Genomic DNA, 26,738 nt, shown 5'->3' on the forward strand with positions numbered 1-26,738 from the left:
GAATTAATATTTTTGGTGAACAGGTTCAAAAGATTCTATTGGACTGCACTTGATACTACAGTTTTGGACTGGGTTTCAGTATTGAACATCTGAATATCTCATGTATAAATGTAATTATAAATTTCGGTTTTCAAACGAATGCAGCGTGTCGCGCGTGGAAACCATAGACTGTAAAAAATGGAAACAGACCTCAGAAGATGAGGAAGCCACACTGTGATGTTCTGAGGAACAGTTAGGGGCCGTTACGATTGTTTCAATCTGTTGTGAAAAGTGAAAACATTTATTATGTATGCATAAATTCAAAATCATACTTTTTTTTTTAATGTAATGAAGAAAATGCTATTTTAGGTCGTAACGTTAAATCATAAAAAATAAAAAATAAGATGTTATGTTATACTGTGCTTTCTCCCAACACACTTGGTCCATTTCTCTCGGAATGATGGATGTGTATGACACGCAGACATTATTTATTATCAGTATTATGCCGTGCATGACAACAAGGGAGATAGAGAGAGAACGAAAGAGATAGAGAGGGAGGGAGCAAGAGAGCGCGAGAAAGAGGAAGAGAGAGAGAGAGAGAGAGAGAGAGAGAGAGACACTACACAACTATGTCGATGATCCCTACGAGTTAGGAACGCGCAGAGCAGACGGCCACTTTACCACCTCCAATCACTAAAGAATTATCAACACTTCTGCTGTCATTTCGCGCCATTCAAATACTGGCGTCTTGACCGAAATTCACGCCCAGGGAAGATATCAATTTTCAATGTCAAAGTAAAGGAGCATCGCTGATTCTGAAGATGGAGAAATGAACCACCGGTGACGCTTAAAGGTAAGTTCACGCTGTCATATTTTGTCTCATGTTTCCGATCACGAGACGAGAGTTTGAAACGAGGCTTATTCGTGGTGGTTTACGCAAAGATGTGTTGACACCTGCCATTTTAAAATGAATCGTAAATAATGTGATTTAATTGTCGCTACGACTTTATATACAGCATATATTATCGACAGACTCATAGTGCAAAATAGAAGATACAATTTGTGAAATTGCTATGTAAATGTGAGATGATGTGCGCCACGTTCTCGGATATTGGCCCTCCAGCCAGCCGGCTTTGTAATCCTAGACAGTCTTGACAATTCATCACAGAGCTGCAGTGTGTGCTAAAGACACATGCACAGCATATATGATATTACATATTGATTAATATAAAATCTCATGTGAGGAACATCATGCCTCTGTTTATGATTACATGCATTTGAAATCTGCTCTAAGTTTATTTTTTATTTTTGCACATATAAATGAATATGCAAAGATGGAACTGTCTGTATTCACATAATATTACTGTCTACTTTGACTGGATTGAGTAAGAACTCTAGTATGCACTGTTTTCTTTTCCTTAAGCAGGTCATTGGGTTCATACATACCACGTTACAGTGGTATTTAGCATACTGTATAAAAATAGAATACGTTGTGTGAGAAGAGATAAAGTATAAATATAATGCTAATTAAGACATTATAAACTTTAAATTTGTATAACATGAGCCTCAAAAATAATATATAAAAAAAAAAAATGTAGTCTCATATGCTGCATATTTAAATATTTTGTAATGCAGTATATTTATACTTCTTCTCTTTTCACAGTATATACATTTTATTTCTTGAGGTATAGTGTTACAACAATTTGATAAATTGAAGTTGTAGTGATCATAGAAACAATTCTGTGCCATTACATTTTATTTATTTACAATTATTCAGTTATTTACTCTTTTACTTTCGCATTGGATTGCTACTAACCATGATAAAGTGATATTAAACATTATATAGCCTACTATATTTTTAGTGGGCTTGTGCTACAAATTTACAAGTAAAGTGTCTTAATAATTATTTATTATGCAGCATATGTTACACGCTTTCTCTCTCTTCTCACTGAATATTAATGGAGCGTCTTGAGGTCACTCCCTGCCTCTGTGCAACTGGTTCAGTGGGTTGTAACAGCTAGTAAACATTTCATGCATGTTTAGTTTTTTCTGACTTGATCTGTGTTAAAGTGCCTATCTGTGTTCAGCAGTAGATGAGTTTCCTGCATCATGCCGCCGGGGGTCTACGGCATGCAGGATGTGTGGGAGGGTCGGCAACAGGTCAACATGGAGTTCCTCCTCCCCACTGGGATCTACCTCAGCTTTCCCGTAGCATGCAGTGACACCATTAGTGCAGTCAAGAAGGTGAGGAGACCTTCTGACCAAATGTAAATACTAAAAATGCAAGTTTGTAGACATGGAAGTAATAGAACATGGGTAGCTGACAAATAACATGGACTTTTTAAATTAACGTGAAGCTTTTAGGCTAAAAAAGGACAAAAAAAATACATCACAAATGTGCTCCGTACAAGTCTTACAATAGATTAAATAACAAAATTAAAATCATTATTCATTAAAAAAAAATTCATAACATTCGCCCTAAAGCTCCTTGGAAGTTCATGAGAGACCTAGCAATGTCCAATTTATGAATGAAACTTTTCAATTAATCAGTTGATTCGGTTCACAAATTGATCTGAATGATCTGAGTAAATGTTGAATAGACAACTTCTTTAATAAGAGGTCATAAAACTGCACCTGTAATAGTTAAAATAATACATATTAATAAATAAATAAAAAGTAAAATGCTGTTTAAATACTTTTAGTTAGTTTTAGTGTAACATGTCACATTGCAGGACATTTCAAGAACACAAAAGTATTGGTTTGAACAAATGAGTTGGCACACAATAATATAATAAATATGCTTAGTAAAACATAAGTCACTACTGACAAGTTGAACAGTTCTCTGTTTAACAAACTATTTCTGTGCTGGTTACTGCTGGTTTAGCTGTAGACCACTATAGGCATGATGTTCGCCATCCTAAAATGCATGTTTGTTCTTGTGAAGCTGGTTGACTGAGGAAGTCTTACTGGTTAAGCTGATCAGGAAGCCTACCAGCATACAGAGCATATGCTGCTATTAGATGCTCTGCAATAAAATTATATGAACCGACTGCAGTCAGACCCATTGAACACATTAAAGTCTTGATTTGTGTCTTAGATGGTGTGGAAGAATGCCAAGAACGAGCCTCTGTTCAGTGCCCTAAGTGATCCGGATGCCTACGTCTTTACCTGCATCAACATGACTGCAGAGCGGGAGGAGCTGGAAGACGAGCAGCGTCGCCTGTGTGACGTCCGGCCGTTCTTGCCAATTCTCAGGCTGGTGGCCCGGGAGGGGGACAGAGTGGAGAAGCTCATCACCACCCAGATCAGTCTGCTTATAGGGAAAGGTTTGTGTTACACTGGTCCTCATCTGATCTCATCTTTGACTTTACTCAGCACTGCAGCAGAATGATGTGGTTTTGGCAGCTGTCCAGCAATTAAGAAGAATTTGTGTTTCTTTAAACTTATGAGCATGACAGGCTTATTTGGAACGTCTGGTTTCTAAAGATCTCCTGATTTCGATCATTTCCCTGTTTATATTTTCTTACCTTGGGTGGTTTTGTTAATGATTTTAAGAATAAGGATGTGTCACACAGTCTGTCGTGTTTCCTTCTGCCTAATTCAACTAGCTACTACCAAGTGTTACATGAATTTGCTCAAAAATACCACAGAGTTTCATTGGACTCGGCGCCAACAAAATATGGGGAAGTATTTTCTTCTCCCTTTTAAAAGTCATTTTAAGCCCTTTTATTTTGCTTTGTTAAATACACATGATTATATGATTTGTGGGTTTTATTCTTTGCATTTGGCTTTGTTCTTCCCTGCTGTTTTTTTCTACAACACTTTCAGAGCAGATTTGCAGCTCTTTTTTTTTTTTTGCAGAGAGGTCTCACTCTATGGTAGTTTTGTTATTTGTTGCAATTACTTTCGGAATTCAAAATCAAATGGTGTCCACACAGTTTTAGCTTTCTGACTTTATTCTAACTAGCTAAAAACCTTGTCTCCACAGGTCATCATGAATTTGACTCCCAAAAGAACCACGAGGTGAATGAATTCCGAACAAAAATGAGGACGTTTTGTGAAGAGCGTGCTCAGGTGCGCCAGATGTTGCCATGGTATCAGTGGATGGAGTACAACTTCCCATGTGACTTGGAGCCATGCTCTATAGTGGCACAATCTGGGAAATCACGCAGTGTTAAAAAGATCCTTGTCAATGTGAAGTTTGAGGGCAGTGAGGTGAGTGTAGTCATATTTTACATGGGGTTATATTCATATACAATTGTTTTATGCTTCAATTTAGCCTTTGGATAATTCATTTCTTCAGTATAATTCTATTTAGCTTCTTTTTGTTTGTGTTGATAATGTAAAATTTAGCATGTTATGTAGCCATTGACAATTTAATCCTCACATGCAAAACATGCAAAAGTCTAATTTTAGACTGACATATTTTCTGCCTTTGATTTAACAAATCGTAACAGTCAGGAGACATTTGACACGGTGATGATGTCACTGCAGCTTCTACAGGCACACATGGGTCTCACTGACCCAGTTTTCCAGAGTGAGGCCTTTGATAGTATTTATATGTGTTGTGTTGCCTGTCAATCCCCCACCCACTCAACGTGAATGTTATGTACCTATGATCTTTAACTTTGTAATGAGTCTGAACTGAAGCGTGCAAAAAAAAAACTCCAGCAACACTTGTTTTTATAATGCATGGCATGGATCAAAAGCCAGACTGTTTCGACATCGCATTTGCAGAGAAAAACAATTGCTTTATGAGTAATTAATCGCACTATTGTGAGTGCACCTTTTCTTCGTTTTTACTATATCTAGAGCATGTTTTCTCCAACTTTTTTGAACCAAGGACCGCTTTCATAACACAAACTGTTCACAGACCCCAGAGAAGTCCCTGTTACCATGGAAATGAGGATCATGGCAACCATGACCACCCACTCCCATCAAAACATATAGTCTCCCCACACTCTCAATCAACTTGGCAGTCCTGCATTCTCAGTTTTTTTGTATATTAAAGGGATAGTTCACCCAAAAAAATAATAATCTGTCATCATTTACTCGCCCTCATGTTGATCCAAACCTGTATGAGTTTCTTTCTTCTGTTGAACACAAAAAAAAGCTATTTTGAAGAATGTTGGTAACCAGACAGTTGATGGACCCCATTGACTGCCAACTATTGGTAATCCAACTGTTTGATAACCAACATTCTTTAAAATAGCTTATTTTGTGTTCAACAGAAGAAAGAAACTCATACAGGTTTGGAACAACTTGTGGGTGTGTAAATTATTTTTCAAAATTTTCATTTTTAAGTGAACTATTTCTTTAATATACAAAAATGTCTACTTTTATTGTATTCATTTTTAAAATCATATATTACCATTCAAAAGTTTGGGGTTGGTAAGTCTCTTATGCTCACCAAAACCACATTTATTTAATCAAAAATACAGTAAAAACAGTAATATTGAAAAATATGATTACAATTTAAAATATCTGTTTTAATAGATTTTGAAATGTAACTTATTTCTGTGTTGCAAAGCTAAATTTTCAGCATCATTACAGCAACAGTATCACATGATCCTTCAGAAATCATTCTAATATACTGATGTGCTGTTCAATAAACATTTCCTATTATTATTATCAATGTTTAAAAAAAACTGTTGGGCTGTTAGATTTTAATATTATAGCGATGATGTATTGTCAATAGTATCAGCATATTCTGTAGAATTTTTGTAATAGAAGAATGAATAGGCAAATTTCTTCTGGAAACCAGATTGCTGGAACGGACGCTCACTTGAATCACTTTTCAGGGAGTTTTCTGAGAAATGCTGAACTTGAGTATAACTTCTAATTGAATGCATTTCATATTTTTAATTTGTAGGAGAGCTTCGTTCTCCAGCAAGATCCACATGACAAGCCGACGGTTCTGAAACAGAACGCCCTGAGAAAGAAGTCCACTGTGTTTCGATCGGCAAAGCAGGAGAAGCCAGAGGACTACACTCTTCAGGTTAATGGGAGATTGGAGTTCATTTATGGAACATATCCACTCTGCCAGTTTAAAGTAAGTCTTTGAAAATCAACATCTTCTCGACTTCACAGTTACATTGTCTTTAAAATTCGTAAATTTAGCTGTTAATCCGCGAATCACATGCGTGCCGAACCGAATCTAGTGCGATCCTTTCCATCCTTAGCGCGTTATCTCGTTGAATATCATTGGCAGAATCATAGAAATGCAGGATTAAGATTGCGTGGGGGGTTGAATCGAGATCGCGATCTTTTAACGATTAATCGTGCAACTCTACTTAAAACTCATCTTTGATCACCAAAATGACATATTAAAAGTTTTTTCCTTGAAAAAAAAAAATTTATTCATGCCTTAAAATAGCTTGACTGTAACTACATTCTTGATTCATTTAGTATACGCGGTTCTATGCAGATGCAAATTAGCCCCGCCTCCAGTCAATCACACGAGCTCAGAGATCCACACATTGACGTGATTGGAAAACACCAGCATATTGTCATTTATATTTCTTAAAGCATAATAAAAAACACCACAGACATATAAACAACATTAAAAGCTTGATTTTAACCACAGGGGGACTTTAAGGAAGAACATAGCAAGTAGGTCGTAAGCTCTCTGTAAAGTAATGCGTAGTCGCATAACATGGCGATGATGAATCAATAGCAGCCTTCAAATACGATAACAGATGCTGTTTAAATGCTCTGAATTTCTAACATTCTTACTTTTTTTGCCTCATGTAACTGATAGGGAAAAAATGTGTTGCCATTTAAATACGATACTACTTAATCATGAATACCATAATAGGTATGTGATAGGGACCCGAGTGGTTACTAAGGAGAATCACACCATGATGTAAGAACGGGAGCGATTTTGTAGTCCAAAAAGGTGTTTATTAAAGCGGATTTGCAAAATGTGGAAAAAAATATGGTTAAGGGAAATAAAAACAGGTTATCAATTAAAACAGTCTAAAAACTAGAACTGCTGTGTACTAAAACAATACAAACTCTCCTCTGCATCTGAGGACAGCGTTTCGGTGCGCTCAGACAACGCTTCAATAACCTAGTTTAAATCTCTAATACCATGATCCGTCCTTCAATCCTCCCTTCCACTAATGGTGGCTGACCCGCTTGATAATTGGAACATACCATTTTCTTAAAATTAACCCTTGACTCACCATATGATTAACAGATAGATACACAAGATGATTAAGAACAAGAGTTAAAACGAATAAATAAATACTATAAATAGGATGGATAAAACAAACATACATTTCCATAAATAGCTAAAATGAGCACTCCCATGTAGTTTGCGCTTTCTTTAAGGCCACGCCCACTCAGCTAAAACACGAAATAAAACCGCAAACTCCATGTAATTATTATAAAATGCACAGGAACATTAAGAACACCTTCCAGGTATTTTTATATGTAAAGAACATTCAGAAACTGTATTTGAAATTAATAAGTATCAATATATATATATATATATATATATATATATATATATATATATATATATACACTGATACAAAAAACATAAGAAATTACATTTATTTATTATGACTGATTTTATTTGACATGCTCAACGGACCGGTTCGTGTTGAAGAGCAGTTAACAAAGTTATCTATTCACATAATGTTCTTTCTCTTAAATATAAGTGAGTGTAAATGTCAGCGTTATCTATATGACTAAAGAATTGAAGTCTGTTGGGTAAAACAAGAGCTTATTGATGCAGTTCCGTCAGTCTGCTATTAAATTCTAACCGTTACTCCTGATAGGAGGCTTCCATAAATATCTAGTTATACGCTTAAACTAAGTTTAATGGTGCAACTCAAAAATATTTAGTAAGTTGCGTAAGTAGCAGCCGGCCCCAGACGAGCACATACAACCCAGCTCCCACTGATGTCTGCTTCATGTCTTTTTATATCTTGTCTTATTGTTTTGCGAGTTTTATTTAATTTTGCTGCAATGTAAAGAGGCCATGATTTGAATTCATCGTAGAACTTCACGGCTCTGAAACAGTTGTTGATTTAGAAACTGCTTGTACCTGCAAAGATGAGTCATACATCTCTACCAGCCTTCAAAACATCAACTACATTGAGGATAATGTGATTTCAGCTGCATTACGCTACCTAAATGAACAGGCCGCAGGATCTGACGATGATTAGTCGAGGAGTACTGGATCTGGTCCAGTCTTTATAGTCTACATTTTGGAAAACAGGAACTGATAAAACCATCTGTACCTCGGCTGCCATTTCAGTCCCTTTCCATCTATCTATGTCAAGTCAAGTCAAGTCAAGTTTATTTGTATAGCGCTTTTCACAATACAGATTGTATCAAAGCAGCTTCACAGTATTAAATTAAAATAATACAACAAAGTTTGTTTCAAGAGGAATTTATTGATTCATAAAATTAAATTAAATATCCCCAAAATATCCCCAACTGAGCTAGCCAAAGGCAACAGTGGCAAGGAACCGAAAAACTCCATCAAGTGACCTAATGGAGAAAAAAAACCTTGGGAGAACCCAGGCTCAGTCGGGGGCCAGTTCTCCTCTGGCATTTATGAGCTAGAGGCCGGATTGTAGTTTGAACTGTAAGATTAAAAATATTATATGAATGCCTGGCTGAAGAGATGCGACTTTAATCTAGTTTTAAACTATGTGTATGCTTGCTCTACGTCATTCAGTTTTTGGGAGTTTTTGTCATTATATTGATTGTGAAAGTGGAGAGATGACAAGAAATTATGGGAAGAAGATGGATTTAGGTACCTGTTTGTCCCATAACACAGTGTGTCTTCAGCAAATGAGCTCTTTTTTTCTTTATTTTATGGTCTCTTTTTTATTTTTTTTACGCAGTATATTTTCACATGTTTGCACGGAGGTCTTACACCACATCTGACTGTGGTGCATCATTCAGCCATCATCAAGTACCAAGAGGAACAGGGTGGCCTCAATAATCAGGTGTCCAGAAGCCGTGCTCAGTCCAAACCGCCCCCGCTGCCTCTGAAAAGGGTGAGATGGCACTTTTACACCGGAACACGATCTGTTATTAACAGAGGAACTACTTGTCAGGTTTCTTCTTGATAGCTTGTGTTGTAGACTTCAACCTCTGTGAACTCGATTTGCAGTGCGACATGCTTGAAATCATTTACCCATGGTACGTTTTTGGACATCTGTGACCCCTTCATGGAAGTGCTTTGAATTAATGAGATGGAGCATAAATGTTTATCTGTCCTAGTTGTATAAGCTTCTGTAAAAAAAAAAAAAATTAAATAATTAAATTGATCAAAACTGAATATTTCATCAGCGTGACAATAGCTCAGCTGTTTTAAAACATTTTCACACTAATATGGCAATTCGTAAGAAATGTAGATTTTGGCAAATTGTTATGAATTTATGCATTCATGTTTTCATATGATCTACTTAACGCCCCACTGACGATTAGATTTAGGTGTGGAGCTTCACGTTTTTTTCAAAACTTTGTACGTTTTCATACACATTACATCATACATATTCAAAATGCCACCTCGTAAAATAGTTATTTTTCTTGTGAGTGCATGTTGACATTTTCAAACAATAAAGGGTGAAGGGTGACAAAATGCTTCATTGCTAATTTTTGTCATGTTGTTTTGGGAACTATGATTCTTTGTAGTGAATTAGTTAATTTGGAGATTTAATTTAAATTGACTTTAAATGAAGTTGCCTTGCCTTGCCTTGGTTGAAAAAATTTATTGTAGCCTGTATTATTCAAGTTATGCATTTATAAAGATATTGCCCCCTAAAATATCTTCAATAGTCTACAATTTGTTAGCAGTTTGTAGTGTAGCTAACCATTTAAATGAGCTATCTACAGTTTCAAATCAATTTCCTCAACACTAATAAGGACGTTTGTCCTGTGGTTTTCTTGATGTACATGATATTCAGATATTAGATGAAAGAGTGATACTGAACTAAATTCACTGCTTGGTTTACATTCGCAACATTGGATTCATACACGTTAGTTCCTCCTTCTTTTGGTTTTGTTTTCTCTGTAACTGTTAAGCATGCTGAAAGGCGTACACAGACGTTCCTCCCACACTAGATTTTTAGTTTGCAATAAAAATACGAAGAAATGACGAAAAAAAATATGTGTTTAAAATTAAGTACTGTGTATATTTTCTTCTCAACAGCAAAACACATCTTCGCTGTGGTCTATCCAGGAGCCTTTCTATATATACCTTCTACATGGTAGCCGAGTGAATGCAGATGAGGGCATGAAGGTAAAACTGCTTAGGCTATTTGTTTGTTTGTCTGCATTTGTATATTGTTTGTGGGATGCACATTATGTTGTTTAGCATCTCAACTGTGGCAGGTAGTGAGGGGTGAAATCATGAACACTGTGGTCATGTGACCCTGACCACATATTTCCCATAATTCATCAGAAGCGGTTAAGTGAAACATCAAAACAGGAAGTGGGGAGTGACTATCTGGCTTTACGGCTCTCTCTCTTGGGCCTAGATTCTTAGAAAAGGCCAGCACTGTTGCTTATGTTCACCACTTGCATCTCCTTTTTACTTGTCGGAGAAGTCAACAGACATTGGACGGTTGTTTCTATTTTAAAATATTCATGAGAAAAGCTTATAGGCTGGATAGATTTTTTTTTTTCAATCTAGCCTGAGGCACAATTATTGCAGTTGTGTACAATGTTAAATACATTTGCATGACAGGGCATTTTTCCATGTAAAAACCAGCATGTGCTGTAATTTGTTTTCAAAGAAAAACTGTTTAATAAAGAATTTCTGGCTTTCATCAATGTAAGAATAAGTTCAGACTTTTGAATTGATGCGTATCAACATTTCTCTGCCGCTCATTGTGCTATTTAAAAAAAAAATTGTATTCTGTTTGCTTTCTTCTCAGTAGTTATTTTTCACCAATTTTTGCTTGTCTCCTGCCAGAGAGCTCTGAATCGAGATTTGTTTTAGCACCTTTATAAGTTTTGTTCTCTGGCATATTCTCTGTTTCAGTCGTAAAGGAAGCATTCAGACATTTTATTTGTGCCCTGCTGTAGTAAGTGAAAACTGTGGTGGCTTTTAAACGCGGTTATGACTGAGCTAAATGGATAAGAATTGCATTCTAAACTTCTGGGCTTCTGGTACAGATATAGGAAAGACAGGGACTTGTTGTCACTTTTACTACCTATATTTCTTAGATAAAAAAATTAAAAAAAGTTTTTATTTCTGTCAATGGGAATGCCATTAAATAAAATGGTTGTAAAGGACAAAATAATCCATAAAACAGCAAAAATATAAAACCGAACAATCAGTTGAATAAAATTAAAACGCGTGACAGCTTGACGTGTGTGACAGCATTTTTTTTTTTTTTTTACCCAACATCTATTAAAAATATGATCATTTTGTAAAGTTTAAGTTTGGAAGATAGAGTTCACAAACGTTAAATTGTTATAAGTATAAATTATAGTTAATTTAAGAGGGTTTTGAACTTGTTTTTTCAAACAAACATACAAACAAACAAATGAAACCACTGCCAGAGAAAACATATTCCTTGTGACAACTGAGCTGTGTAACAAGTTGCTCTCCCTAACTTGCTTTTCTTGCCAGACACTCATTTACTTCCTCATAACTCACTACATTCATTCATACATTCTTTCATTAAAAAAAAAAAACATTGAAAGGAAGTTCCCTTTCCTTAAAACTGTACTCTTTAAGGAGATTTGAGACTAATTTCCTGCTCTGCAATCATTATCTTTCTCTCAGCTGGTGGTTCAGGCTGGGCTCTACCATGGCAGTGAGCTCCTGTGCAAAGTGGTGACCAGTAATGAGGTCTGCGTTTGCTCTGAACCCGTTTGGGACCAGAAATTAGTGTTCGACATCAACGTGAGTGACCTGCCTCGCATGAGCCGCCTCTGCTTTGCCCTCTATGGCGTCATCGAGAAGACCAAGAAGCGCCCTACCAAGAAGAAAAACAAAAGAGCGGTATGTTTCAGTTCATTTCAACAGAAAACGAGTCACTTAGCAACCAACACAGGCTGACTGATGAGAGATGAGACACATAACAGATGCTATACTTGGAGTGTTTGACATGCATGGATGCCGAACACGTTCCCAGTGAATGTTGTTTCCAAGTCAATTGCACATACACATCATTGCTAGTATAATCAGCAGGATGCAATATTATTTAAACCCTTATGACAGGATGCTGTGGTCCATTTCATGCTTAATGTGAGTAACCCAAGTTAAACGTTAGGACAGAGCAACTAGTTGATGTCAAATCAGAACTCATCAGCCCGTCTCTTCGTGGCCTGTTCTCTGAAAGATAGCATGCATCGTCAAATGCAGGCGCAGTGTTGAAATTCCCAGGTGTCAAAGTGTGTGTGTGTTTGTGTGTATATGGTGGTGGGCTGCTGTGGCTCAACGCCAACGCATCCACTTCTGCTTTCAGTGTTACTTCTCTTTCTGCGAACTAGAGAAGTCGTCCACATGGGTTTAACACATGAAGAGAAAAAAATGTCTCCTTCTGTTATTTTCGCATTGTACAAGTTCTGACGGAAACAAACGTTTGACCATCTTGAGTTTGAACTGTGTTAGGTTTGGCTGATGAACCTTAAGGCTTAGAAATGTATGTATTAACAAATTATTTGTCTCTAGATTTTGACAAAATATTCACATGTACATGGGATAGGATATTTTTATAAAGTATTTCATGAAATTCTATTTTTAATTATTCTACAATTTATTATGAATCATAAATTAATTTATACAAATTTATTATAAAAAAACTTCTTCAGAATCACATTTAAGAGTTTAAAAGTGTATTTATATCTGCTGTTACTATGTAGATTTAAGCCATATTGATTTCAATATTTAGATTCTTTTTACCTTATAATTATTTCTAGATTTTGACTGGTTATTTACATGTAGATGTTGGATTTCAATAATAATCCTTATTTTAAAATATATTTGCTAAAGTTCAAACTTACCTACGTTATTTATAAATAATTTCTTCTGAATCATGTTTAAGATTTAAAAACGTGTATTAATATATACCGTCACTTTAGATTTAGGCAACATTGATAATTGAGTTGGAATTGAACATTTTTTTTTTTGTTAAATGTTGTTAAAATGGGCAGCTATTTGCAGCAACCTGTTATTTATTTAACCATATTACTTTTACCTTTTATATTTGACTAAATTATTATTATTTTCTCAAATATATTGCATAGCATTATATTGGCTTAACAATTTCATGATTTCTTAAGCTTTTACAAACCCTTTCTAAAAATACTTCAGTGAATGCAGAAATGTCCTTCTGCACAAGTAGCAGCATTGAACTTAAAAACTGTACTACACACTCACAGTCATACACAGGAAGTATTAGATTTGTGTTATTGGTATATTGGAAATCACTGCTGCTGTTACTGGAAGATTTGGTTAGTCAGTTAAATGTTCACCTCCCACAACAGAAACGTTAGTGTACTGCATTGTTTACTTTAGATGACAGTGTCACCTCTCCCACATTAAATGACTGTGGTGTTAAGTGCAATGTCAGTATGGTTAATATACCTCCAAATGACTCTTTCCACAGGACTGCCCATTGGCCTGGGTTAACACGATGGTGTTTGACTACAAGGACCAGCTGAAGACTGGAGAATTTTCCCTGTCCATGTGGCCATCAGTCCCAGGTACATTTAAAATGAACAGTTTGACCTTCAGTCACTGAGATATTTTAGGGATTCTGCAGTACAGAGTCACAGGAGTGATAATCTAGTATTGCTGAGAGTTGTGTCCAAGTTCCTTTATTTTGAATGAGTTGTTTTTGATCTAGGGACCTCAGTTTAGGTCTAAACATGTCAATCACTTTTATTTTCAGATGATAAAGGTGATTTGTTGAATCCTATGGACACTGTGGAGAAAAATCCAAACACTGACAGCACGGCTGGTCTCCTGATTCGCTTTCCCAACATCAGACCACACCCCCTTTATTATCCTCCAATCGAAAAGGTGATTTATTTATTTTTTGTGGTTCTCCTTAATAGTTGTGTTCTTCTCATAATGTCTTATGATATATACGTACATTTATGAAAATAGTGTACAAATGCTCAGTCATTATCTTCCTATTATTTTCAGCTGAATGAACTGGGTCTGAATGGTGAAAAGGTTGTTGCTACAAAAGAAGAGGTGAGAAATAGCATTCATTGGTTTGTTAGAGGGGAATTATGCAGATCTATCATGAAAGGGAAATGGTTACTACATTAGGGCCTGTATGTCTACAACACTGTTAAGAGGAGTTGTGGTTTGCTGAAGCATTGAACTTTTTCCAATGATTTATTCATAGCGCTAGAGATGCTAAAACTACTTTAGTAGTCTTTAATCTCCAACGAAATTGACCTTTCTTTCAGCATCTGAAACTGAGAGAGATTGTAGACAATAAAAACTACACAGAGTTCTTTGAGGATGAGAAGGAGCTTCTGTGGAAGTTACGAGGGGAAGTAAGGCAGCGATACCCTGAGAGCCTCTCCAAACTCCTCCTCATCACTAAGTGGAACAAACACGAGGACGTGGCTCAGGTAAGATGAACCACTGGTTCCTTGGGATATGATTATTTTCAGGCAGTGAAAAATCTAAATATTTAAGGAATACCATATAAAAGGTACCATGTATATATATACCTTTTTATATGAATTTATTTTAGTCATTTTCTCAAACAAGTATCCAAAAAAGCTAAACAAAATAATTAATAATATAATAAAGAAAAATATTTAATAATCAATCATTTATTTATAAAGCACAGTAAAAACTGAATTTATCCTTTTATTTCATGTCATCATTGTTAAAAAGTTCATTTTTGAAAATAAAAAAGGAAAAGTACTTCCAAATTAAATTACATTACATTAAAAACAATTCTTAAAGATTAAACTAACACATTTTTAAAAAAAATAATTTTTATTCTTTCGATTTTCTGCCTCAGGATTGATTTGCTAATTCTTTACCACCACCCAGAAATCTTGTTTTTCTCAAACTTTATGGATTGAGAGGCTGTTGTACACTCACTCTGCATTTTTTTTCTTTTCTCCAGATGGTTGGTTTGTTACGGAAATGGCAAGAACTGCCTGCTCTACATGCTCTAGAACTTCTAGACTACAGTTTCCCTGACCCTCATGTCCGCTCCTTCACCATCCGCTGCCTCAAGAACTTACGGTGGGTGGCACTGCCTCTCTAATCATCACCTTCTCTTGAGAGCTTTAAAAAAAGAGAGCATGTCTCTGTCTTGCATACATGTGAAAATCGAAGGAAAAAACGTCTTTATTTATATTGCTTTTAACATTTGTAGAGGCATTCAAATGGCCCTTGCAGTAGGAATGTGACCGTGAGGAAATGTTCCCACCGGTTAATCTACATGTGACAACACCGGTTATGCCGGTATCACAGGGTTGAGGGGTGTTGTTTTGGAGTTTGGAGTTTTTGAATTCCAGTGCGGCCGTGTGCATTTTACTTTCGCTTTCGAATTAGCGACAATTGCTTGAATGTTGGGTTTATTATTCTTAAGGATTATGTTTGCATTATCTATTAGCATTGGGTTGAAATCCACAATATTGCCAAATAGGTGCTTTAACATTTCACTTTGAAACCAAATCTTCCGCCATTGTCTTGTCAGTCAGCTGGCCTCACTCTCGTCACATGATAAATTAAATCTGACTCCTGCTGCTGTTCTCTGCTGCGACTCTCGTTCGGCTCATGCTGAATTGAGCAGACACGTTCAGTTTTTAATTGTAGTGTCTGTTTTCTAACTGAGCTAAATTATTTCTATACTATAAAAAAAATCAAACGAGGGTGGGTGGTGGTGCCGCGGCGGGCAAGTGATGTAATCGATGTGCGACTGAAAAGTGTAGCACCGGTATCACCGACTATCGCAGCCAAGCCTACCTTCCAGGTGTAAATATTGCAACATTGTATTGTTTCATTTTAATAATTCATTTTATTAATAATATACTCAGCCATAAAATAAACGTCCTCTCACTTTCAACAGATTTTTTCCAGCAAATTTCGAAATGTGTAAATATATGTATGAACACAAAAAAAGATGAGACATAAACGGAACAAATTTCAGACATTTGACCAACAGAAAATGAATAATGAGTCCCTGAACAGAGCGGGGGCCAATATCAAAAGTAGCAGTCAGTATGTGGTGTGTCCACCAACTGCTTTAAGTACTACAGTGCATCTCATCCTCATGGGCCGCACCAGACCTGCCAGTTCTTGCTGTGAGATGTTATTCCACTCTTCCACCATGTTCTGAGGGGACATGTGGGCTGCATCCGAAGGCGAAAAACAGTATGTCACAAAAGAAGCATGTCCGAATTCACATAAAAGAGTAGGCAAAAAGTACCCGGATGGCCTACTACTGAAGTGTGCATATGATGGACATTTTACCATCCCATGAGGCCACAGGTGAGGATTTGTGAATAACAGTGAAGCAACGTAACTGACGCTGTAGGTCACGTAATAAGGGCAACATGGGTATGAGTATGCGATTTTAGACACGGTCGTGGTTTGGCACTGCAAGGGTGATCCTGTCTCCATTGTCTTTAGGTGACATTGCCATTTATTGCTCTCTTCACATCTGCAGTCCTCATGTCTCCCTACAGCAGGACTATAGCATGTTCACGCAGGTGGTCAGGGACCCTGGGCATCTGTATTCTGCTGTTTTTCAGAATCAGTATAAGGGTCTCTTTAGTGTCCTAAGTCATTGGAACTGTGGCATTAATTCGACCTGTAAACTGTTAGTGTCTAAAGGACTGTTCCACAGGTGCATGTGCAAAAACTGTTTATGGTTCATTGAACAAGCATGAAAATCATTGTTTAAACCCTTTCCAATATAGATCTGTAAAGCTTACTTGGATTTTACAAAAGTATCTTTAAAATACAGTATCCTGAAAAAGGGGTGTTTCTTTTTTCTTGTGAATTGAGCCGTGTCTTAATTTGATAATTAAGAGTTAATAGTGATTTATTTTCAGATTGTTAAAAATGGCATACATTTAAAATAATCTGTTACATTTAATCTCATGTGTGTGTTTTTTTTTTCTCAACAGTGATGATGAACTCTTTCAGTACCTCTTGCAACTGGTTCAGGTTCTGAAGTATGAATCCTACCTGGATTGCGACTTGACCCGTTTCTTGCTGGAGAGAGCCCTGGCCAACAAGAGAATAGGTCACTTCTTGTTTTGGCACCTCAGGTATAAATCCACCTTCTTATAGTGCTCTACAGCAATGCGTCCCCATTCCTTTCTGTGTAATTTAGGCTTTGTTTTTGCTTTCTCTAAAGGTCAGAAATGCATGTGCCCTCAGTCAGCTTGAGATTTGGACTTATTCTAGAGGCATACTGTCGCGGGTGCATCTATCACATTAAGATCTTGATGAAGCAGGTTTGTTGCACTAATTCCTTTTATGAAAAGCGAATTCATTTCTCTAGCGCACGTGCTGTGACCAGATGTAAACAACTACTTTTCAAATTTTTCATTCTCAGGGCCCTTTTTGACACTTGTGGCCCAAACTTAGCACTTGACTTGTTTTCTCAGTTACTCATTCTGGTAATTGTCACTTTGTGTTGTGCCTTTTCTTGTAATAAACAGCTCATGTTCTTTCAAGCACATAAATATACATGTATAAAAATAGTAAGGGGGGCTGGGATACGTTTTTCTTTGCAGCAGCAGAATATTTCTTATTTGAATGTTTAATAATAGCCAAACCACTGGAAGGAAGGGGAACTGCACTATGCTGCTCAAAGTTTGCAGCTGTTTTTTTTTTACATGCATACTCAAATATTGATTATCCCACTTCTGTTAAATGCCAGATGCTTTAATTCAGTCATATGGATGTGTTCATATGGATTTGCATTGTATATACTTATTGTCTACTCCTTCTCCTATAGAACGAGGCTCTGAATAAGATGAAGGCTCTCAATGACTTTGTGAAATCAGGCAGTCAGAAGGCGACCAGGATACAGACTACAGAGGACATGAAAGTGTGCATCAAACAGGACACGTACATGGAAGCGCTCTCTGAGGTCGTTTGCCCTCTCAACCCAGGCATCATGCTGTGTGAACTCTGGTACCATTCACGTTATTCTCCATAAATATGTTGCATGTTAATAATGAAAATGTATATTCTTAGTCACTGCAATGAAGATATGATATGATACTGGTATCTATAATTATAAAATCTAATTTTAAATTGATTATCATCTTATTATTATCAACATATTATTGTTACTGGGTTGTCTTAAGATATGTTTAGAGGTTGTTGTGTCAGGTCTTGTAAATAAATTATAGTTCTCTGGTTAAAGGGATAGTTCACCCAAAAACAAAATTTTGTCATCATTTACTCACACTCATATTGTTCTAAACCTGAGAGTTTCTGTTGTACACAATAGAAGATATTTTGAAGAAGACCAGTTTCTGATCCCCATTAAATCCCATAGTATTTTTGTTTTCAAAGACAATGGCAACCAGCAACTGTTTGGTTACCAACATTCTTTAAAATATTTCCTTTTGTGTTCAACAGAAGAAAGAAACTTATACAGGTTTAAAACACTGAGGGTGAGTAAACGATGACAGAATTACAGTGGACTATCCCTTTAAAATGCCACAGATGGCGTGATTTAGCTGCGTAGATTTAATGATAACGCTCTTTTCTGGTAATCTCGCATGCATTTTTAAGATTTTATAGTTTGTTTCAGGTTTCTAAGCTGTAACTGAATCTGCAACATGATGTAATATTTCTGATCATTTCAATCATTTTAATTCAGTAATGCAACTAAATGATCATATGCGTTGCATACAAGTCACGTACAAACAGCTACCAGAAAGCGAAGAGCCTATTTTGCAACCATGTGTGAATCTGTGCTGTTTCTTGATGCTAAACTTTTTTTGTTTCAGCGCTGACAAATGTAAGTTCATGGACTCAAAGATGAAACCTCTGTGGCTGATGTATAAGGACAAATATGAAACTGTGGGCATTATCTTCAAGAATGGAGACGGTAGGGATATAGAGCCGTGCTGCCTAATTTTATGCTTGCATTCAAAGCACATACATCATTTAAAAAAATTCTTCTCGTTTTTGTTTTTGAAAATTAGTGATTGAAAAACACTTTGACCCTCTGTTTTTTAGATCTGAGGCAGGATATGTTAACCCTTCAGATGATTCAGCTGATGGATGTTCTATGGAAAACAGAAGGTCTTGACCTCAGGTTTGTATAGTTAACTTTGTTTCAACTTCGTCAAACTGATAAATTTGCATAAAATTGAGTGTTATACAATGTATAAGCACTTGCAAAATATTTGTTTCTAAATAAAATATTAAAATATTATATATAGATATGTATGTATATATAATTTTTAGACTTTGACTCCTTTAGGCACTACACTGCATTACAATAAATACTTTCCATTAATGTTCATTTATTGGGTCTCAGAATGCTGCCTTACGGGTGCCTGTCAACCGGGAATAAAACGGGTCTCATCGAGGTGGTGAAAAACTCGGACACTATTGCAAACATCCAGAGAAACAACAGCAACAGTGCAGCCACTGCTGCCTTCAATAAGGACGCTCTTCTCAACTGGCTCAAATCGAAGAACCCAGGGTGAGCAGCAAACCCTCTAACCTTACACCGTCCCACAGCCCGCGTGGTGTGATCGCTGCAACTATGCGTATCGTAGTGACCAGTTTTGCATAATTTGTGGAATTTGCAGGAGCTGTGCATGCCATTTTCTATTCTCAAACCTCACTTAGAAGGTTAAACCTCTCGGCTCATTTGACCTTTTGGTTTCTATGAAACTATAGTGTAACATCAAATGCAGTTTGGTTGCTGAAGGTGCAGCATTGGAGTAAATTTACTGTGCATTCTGTTTCTACTGCAGGTGTTTTCCACCAAAGTGGCTTGATGTGCATATTGTTTTGTGATAATAACAGCTAAGAATACAAGCTGAGCACTAAGATGAAACCACAAAGCGTTTGTTGCATTGTGTAACAGACTCATTTTGCAAGTTGTATATCTTGTAAGAATGTGGAAAAAAACGACCTTTTCTGGAATGTTCTGGTTTAGAGAAGTCTGAGTGTTGGGGGTCTTTTTGGGGTCAAATTAACCTTTGGCATCAGCACTTATTTATAAAGTGTACTTGCGGACATGACTGACTTTACATAATTTCTGTGATGTTTTAATATTTAGGCAACTAACAAAGCTACTGTTGCTAAGTTTATGTGGCTAACCAAAACAAAAAAAACAGCAACTCACTATGATGCATGCATGATTTTTTTTCTGAGGAAACTGTTTACATGACCTTTTGAACTCCTGAAACTAGAGTGTGATAGACTATAGAAACAGATATATGTCTGAAACCGATATATGCCCTGTGGACATATCCAGTTCTGTTTGCTGGTTGTCCTCTTACTGTAAATGTACAGTAAGTACATATATAATTATTTACATCAGAGTATGGGACATTTTTGTCTTTAAGAAACAAAGGGAGACGTAAGGAATAAAATGCATTATTTGATGAGCTATTTACTGTATCTGTGTCTAGGGTACAAATGTAACCCTAGACACCCTGTAAATGATTTTTTCTTTTTCTTGTACATATTTTTTCTTTTTATTTATTGCATGATTTTCTTACAATTTCATGACTACAGTAAAACCACAGGTCATTGTGTTACTTGCATAGTTATGCACAAGATGTGAGTTTTTGATGGCTTGACGAGGAACTTTATTTACTTTTATCAAAGTAATGGTTATCAAAGGCCATTGTATGACTTTTTACTGATATGAGAAGGTCATGAAAGTCTTACTAGTATTGAGTCTTATGGAATCTGAGCTGATGTGGAAAGAGGGCTCAACAGGAAGACACGTTACATATTCACCCAGCATATTAACGTTGAATGTCCTGATTGAGTCATAAAGTGACAGAAATTTTTCTGACAAAAACAAGGCTGAAAATGTTTAACACTGTGCTGAAGACTTCTGTGACTCTGCGTGTGTGTGTGCGTGTGTGTGTGTGCGTGTGTGCGTGTGTGTGCGTGTGTGTGCGTGTGTGTGCGTGTGTGTGTGTGTGTGTGTGTGTGTGTGTGTGTGTGTGTGTGTGTGTGTGTGTGTGTGTGTGTGTGTGTGTGAGGATAGATAGATAGATAGATAGATAGATAGATAGATAGATAGATAGATATAAAACAAATACATTTATTTTTATAATGCATTTTTATAAATTATTACATTTATTTTACATACATTTATGTTAGTTGATAGTGATTTGCTATGATGTTGAAGTTTAATTATTTATGTTTGCATGCATGTATGTTTAGGGGTATGGGGTTATGGGATATAATATAGTTTGTACAGTATATAAATAATGTCTATGGAAAACATGGAAACCCAACGTGTGTGTGTGTGTGTGTGTGTGTGTGTGTGTGTGTGTGTGTGTGTGTGTGTGTGTGTGTGTGTGTGTTAATTGGTTACCAAACAGGAAGGAAGCAGGAATGAGAATGGGTTATGAATTATAATATTATTATTTCTATATTTTTCAGGGATAAACTGGATCAAGCCATTGAGGAATTCACCCTCTCCTGCGCAGGCTACTGTGTAGCCACATATGTTCTGGGAATTGGGGACCGTCACAGTGACAATATCATGATCAGGGAAACGGGTCAGGTAAGAATGAACTCATTGCCTCACGAGTAGGGATGGGCGTATCGATATAAAGTATCGATACTGACGTTGAGTATCGAAAGTATCAATAGTCAAATAAAAATAAAAAATAAATTAAATAATTTAATTTAATGTTTACAATATGCATTGAATTGGACCTATGTTAGTGAATAATTGTGTAGTAGAACTATTTTCCTGGTCATCTGAAAACACGCAAATTCTGCAAGTCATAAATCATACACTGTCAGAATAAAAAGGTTGCATTTTATGGGTGCAACAGCCTGTCACTGGCAGTCCCTTATGAAAATGAACCATTACTACAGTGACCATAGTTCAACTAGGCCTATAATATTTTGTAGATTTCCATGGTTACCACTACAAGTAAACATTTTAACCATGTGTAAACAAATATAATCTAATAAATTACGATAAAGGCATATTTAATGTTAAAATGCCTTTCAACTATAATGTTAAGTGGGTATCATTACTCATTTTACTCTTAGTAATTCAATAATTTAAGACATTTTTACATTTTAAAGTTCATCTTAGAGGTATTGGTATCGGCGATACTGGCCTTGAAAGTATCGGTATCGTATTGAAAACAAAATAAGTGGTATCGCTCATCCCTACTCTCGAGTGCTGTGTAATCATAAATTATATCACAAGATGGCACCAGCCATCTGAGTGCCTTAACATGGGTTGAACTTTTCATTCTATTTCACATAATCAAGGGTTGCTGCAATTTTATAATAGTCTTTTCATTTTGAATAAATCATTTTGTAAGTTACGAATGATATTTTCTCTGTATTTTTTGCAGTTATTCCACATAGATTTTGGGCACTTTTTGGGGAACTTCAAGAGCAAATTCGGGATCAACAGGGAACGTGTGCCTTTCATTCTGACATATGACTTTGTCCATGTAATTCAGGAGGGACGGACCAACAACAGCGAGAAATTTGAACGGTCAGTACATATGTTTTATAAACAACTCAAAAATAATGTTTTAATTCTCAAAATGTATGCCACAAAGCTAGTTTGTAATTCTGAGTTTAATTTAGTATTTCTTCCATTCTAAACTTCTATAGTATTGTATAGTATAGTATAGTATTTTTGAAATGTTCAACACCGGTGTAAAACTATCACACAAAATAAGCTTTGAGATGGCTTTTTGTTCTTTTTTCCCCCCCCCTTTTTTTTTCCAGAAAATTGCTAGCCTGATAATAAATAGAAGGGTTTGTTGGAAAAGAGAATATGTAAAATTCAGAACTGAAAAAGAAAAGTGTTCATGTGTGCTTCTCTTTGCCAGGTTTCGTGAGTGCTGCGAACAAGCCTATAAGATTCTTTGCCGGAATGGGACTCTTTTTGTGAATCTTTTTACCTTGATGAAAGCTGCAGGACTCCCTGAACTCAGTTCTTCCAAAGACATCCAGTATCTAAAGGTAAGAATTACCTCAGGACAGACGGTTTATTATTTATTACTCGGGAGATTGCTGATATTTGCCGTTTCTCTAGTGCTTTACAAGCATGAAATATAAAATCTAAAGGGAGGACAACTAGGGGACAATTTTATATATCAGATTTGTTATTGGAATAAGACTGAAACAAATTTATTATCGACACCCTTTCTTTTCTTTTTTTTTGCTTTGCCCCCAAAATAATGAACATGCTATGCTGCACAGGCAATGGCTAACAGCTGGTTCATCATCGCTCCTCCTCCATTATGAGCGTATACTATTGCTGATTTGCTACAACTTGTTTTCTTTTAATTAGGACAGGTTTTATACAGTACTTCATTTTGGAACTGATTGATCATAGGCCTCATTGATCAGAGCTTATGCACCTCAGAGTTTGAGTGACAAAAATCACTCAAGCCAGTTCACCTAAAAAAGCTCAGATCAATGAGACCTAAGATCAATCAGTGCCAAAAATAAATAATCATCTGTTGATAAAAAGATTGAATACAATATTTAGCAATAACAAAGCATAAGGAGAGATTTATAAGCAATTGTCTGAGCGGGAACACCACAAGTGTAGTAACAAGACACACAAAAAAAGCAGAAGTTATACCCTGTGTGAGCAAAGTCAGTAAGTTTTTAGTCTCGCTTTGCCAGACCTTCAGTCTGACGACAGATGTTCTAGGGCCTGATGTATAAACGTTGCGTGTGCACAAAATGAGCCTAGAAATGTGTATGCAATTTTCCATGCACATATCGGGATTTATAAAAGATAAACTAGGCGTATATGTACTCTCCGAATGGACGCTCTAGGCCGTGCGTATGCACTCTTTTACTGGAGTGATTTACATCTGATATAGCCTACACATATGCCACTCTCATTAATAGAGTCAAGCACTGAAATTTTGAAATTTCTTGAAATCATTATCCAGAAGTTACAAAATGTTTTATATTAATTTAAATAGACTTTAATTTAAATTAGTTGTAGATGCGCTGCTTTTGAAAAAAAAAATCCTGTGGCATGATGTGTTTTAATGTTTTAACTAGCGAGGAGTTTTTTTTTGTTTTTTTTATGCTCAGACCATAATTTTGTCTAATTTTGTTGAATGTTTCCTTTCAAAATATATATATATACATCCTAAAATATATGTTTCCTTATAGGCAAAATTGCATACATTTTATTTGCTTAAAGCAATTAAAAATACTATTTGGCCAGTGAGATTAACTCTTCCCTGAAAACTTTCTCTTAAATGTATTTTATATAATTTTGATATATTTTCTGAAGTAAGGCAAGGATAGGCAACTGAATGATTTTTAGCAATGTAATGTGACGGCACATCCATATCAAATTTTTTCCTAATGTCTTGTACCGTTAAAACATGGTATCACTTGGATGGGATTATGCATGGAAATTAAATGCAAATTATGTTTGTGCATAGAAAAAATTGGTGTTGTAAGCTCCCTTTATGGCTATTCTGAGGAGGAGACATGGTTGATCTTCTGCTGACTGGGTTTTATAGAGGTTCTGCCATACACATGGTTTTATAAATCTGAAAACTTTTGTGCGTATGCAAAATCTAACTTTAGGATGAAATCTACGGAAAGTTTTATACGTGAGGAATAATGAATACAACTAGGCAGATTCAGAATATGTTCAGCACTGGTGAAATTCCACCTTCATAGTATCTTTGTTTTTACAGGACTCTTTGGCACTGGGGAAATCTGAGGAGGACGCACTGAAGAACTTTAAAGTGAAATTTAATGAAGCTCTGAGAGAGAGCTGGAAGACCAAGGTGAACTGGATGATGCACACTTTTGCCAAAGATAACAGATAAACAGCGCTCGATCACAAACCGCTACAGGAGATCGACCGAACCCCTCTTGATGCTGAGTTTTGATTTAAACCAATGCAGCTTTGAACATAATATATGTTGCACTGCTGTCTGGCATTTATTGCATTATACTGCCGTGCAAAAGCAAAATGCAGTAACTAAACTGAGTTATGACCGATATATGACCAGATTCTGTTCAAAATACAGAAATTGAGTAAAAAAAAAAAGGTCCTGCGTTTTCCTTTTGCAGGGAAGTACATACATCAACAGCTGTTTAGCGAATGTTTGCATCTGTGACGTGATCGTAAATGATGCTATACATTTGTTTTAGTGAGACCAACTGCTTGAAATGAGATTAATTTCAGATACACATGGTATTTGCAACACAATGCACTGGGAATTGAAGCTACTAATTTAACAAACTATTGGCGTGCCACTAATTTACCTTGCATCTCTGGTTTGTTTCTGTCACACTTGTGTTACCCGCACAAAGAGCAAGCAAGATTAATGTATTTATAATTTCTTACTGTACAGCATAAAATAAGTGAGTTGTTCAGAAGAAGAAAGCACTTAGTGTTTTCATATCGTTTACATTTTCGTTTCAGGATTTTTGTTTCTCTGTTTACATGAACGTGTTTGGTTGTACATATTCTTTTGTGTATCATTCGTATATTTACATTCCTTAAAACAGTATTTTTTCATTTGTATAATAGGAAAATTGTTCACGAGGAAAGCTTTTGTATAGTGGTGTACATGAGAAGACATTTTGTATGTCAGTGTAGAAATGAGCCTTAAATATTTTGTATTTGTGGGGTATTCTGTGCCTTTGGGATGAGACGCAAAGCCATCTTAAAGACATGTCCAAAGAGTGTGCTTTTTGTTCAGTGAAATGTATGCATTGTACTACTGTACTATAAATCAGGGCAAAAGTGGAATATTGTTGCTCTATAGAAAATTGCACCCAGTAATTGCGTGCCTATTTTGAATATAGAGTCAGTCAAGCTTGTGTTTTCTCTTCCGGTTCAAGCTTAATCAATTCCAGAATGCATTACCACAGTATTCTGAATCTACTGCTATCTGGTTTTTCTCATCACATGCATAAAATGTTGTTTATTTTGAATCTTTAAATGTCCTCTAGAATGTGAATTTTTAAAGAAGAGATAAAAAGTCAAATCAATCTAATCTTTATATATATATATATATATATATATATATATTATATATATTTATATCTCTATCCTATAAACACTCACTGCATACAGTTATAATAATGGACGGAAGATTAGTGGATTGAAAAAAAAAAATCAACATCATGAATCCATGAATGAATTTTAGCATTTGTTAAGGTATTGATTAGCATCAGACTACTAGCCGAGTACCTTTCATGCTATGGTTTTGTCCAAATCAACATTATTTTGTTTTTGATTATGTACCATGATCTTTAGCCACTTCACAGTTTGAAACTCTGGGATCTTGAATTTCTTGGTTTACTAATGTATTATTTCAGTTTTTAAACATGACTGCTTTGTTAAAAAACTTTGCCAAGATGATTTGAGTTATGAAAATGTGCTATTCATTCTCATTTTTGCCTTAAATTATTGATTCTGAAACTGATTTGTGGGTTATTTTTTATTGAATGGTTTTTGATATTTTCATGAACAGAAGCAGTGAAAAGGATCCAGACTTTTGGCTGTCTTTGTATGTGCCGTCTGTGGCTGGGGAATAATAAATTGGGCCATTTTTTTTTACAACGAGGCCCAATTTACCAGAATTCACCC

The 26,738-nt window shown here is 36.0% G+C and overlaps 1 protein-coding gene and 1 long non-coding RNA gene across 3 annotated transcripts; one reads left to right on the top strand and one right to left on the bottom strand.

The window, feature by feature from the left end:
- The first annotated feature begins 577 nt into the window (after positions 1–577).
- Positions 578–26,570, top strand: pik3cd (phosphatidylinositol-4,5-bisphosphate 3-kinase, catalytic subunit delta). 2 transcript variants are annotated; one of them, XM_082144426.1, is made up of 23 exons: positions 578–832; positions 2,070–2,223; positions 3,077–3,305; positions 3,968–4,194; positions 5,852–6,031; positions 8,844–8,999; positions 10,157–10,246; positions 11,741–11,959; positions 13,569–13,665; positions 13,854–13,984; positions 14,111–14,161; positions 14,383–14,550; positions 15,060–15,181; positions 17,074–17,217; positions 17,307–17,406; positions 17,913–18,091; positions 18,919–19,019; positions 19,151–19,229; positions 19,455–19,622; positions 21,554–21,677; positions 22,492–22,637; positions 22,981–23,113; positions 24,829–26,570. In XM_082144426.1, exons 2-23 carry the CDS (start codon positions 2,089–2,091, stop codon positions 24,961–24,963), a joined length of 3,114 nt encoding a protein of 1,037 aa, XP_082000552.1. In that variant the 5' UTR covers positions 578–832; positions 2,070–2,088; the 3' UTR covers positions 24,964–26,570. The 2 variants fall into 2 exon arrangements, with proteins under 2 accessions (XP_082000552.1, XP_082000551.1); XM_082144425.1 differs by having other exon boundaries at positions 579–832; positions 2,067–2,223.
- LOC309480073 lies at positions 23,329–24,822 on the bottom strand. Its single transcript, XR_014199538.1, has 2 exons — positions 23,555–24,822; positions 23,329–23,505 (listed from the first exon to the last, which is right to left on the bottom strand). It is a non-coding gene; the product is annotated as an uncharacterized lncRNA (long non-coding RNA).
- Positions 26,571–26,738: the final 168 nt, after the last annotated feature.

The sequence above is a fragment of the Leuciscus leuciscus genome (assembly GCF_965113295.1).
Source record: "Leuciscus leuciscus genome assembly, chromosome: 18".
Lineage (NCBI taxonomy): Eukaryota > Metazoa > Chordata > Actinopteri > Cypriniformes > Leuciscidae > Leuciscus > Leuciscus leuciscus.

Bases quoted from the DNA above. Each gene is read 5' to 3' on its own strand.
- pik3cd (XM_082144426.1), top strand. From the start codon at position 2,089: ATGCCGCCGGGGGTCTACGGCATGCAGGATGTGTGGGAGGGTCGGCAA. The intron at 17,218-17,306 runs GTATAAATCCAC...CTTTCTCTAAAG, and splicing joins TTCTTGTTTTGGCACCTCAG to GTCAGAAATGCATGTGCCCT. The intron at 18,092-18,918 runs GTACCATTCACG...TTTTTGTTTCAG, and splicing joins ATCATGCTGTGTGAACTCTG to CGCTGACAAATGTAAGTTCA.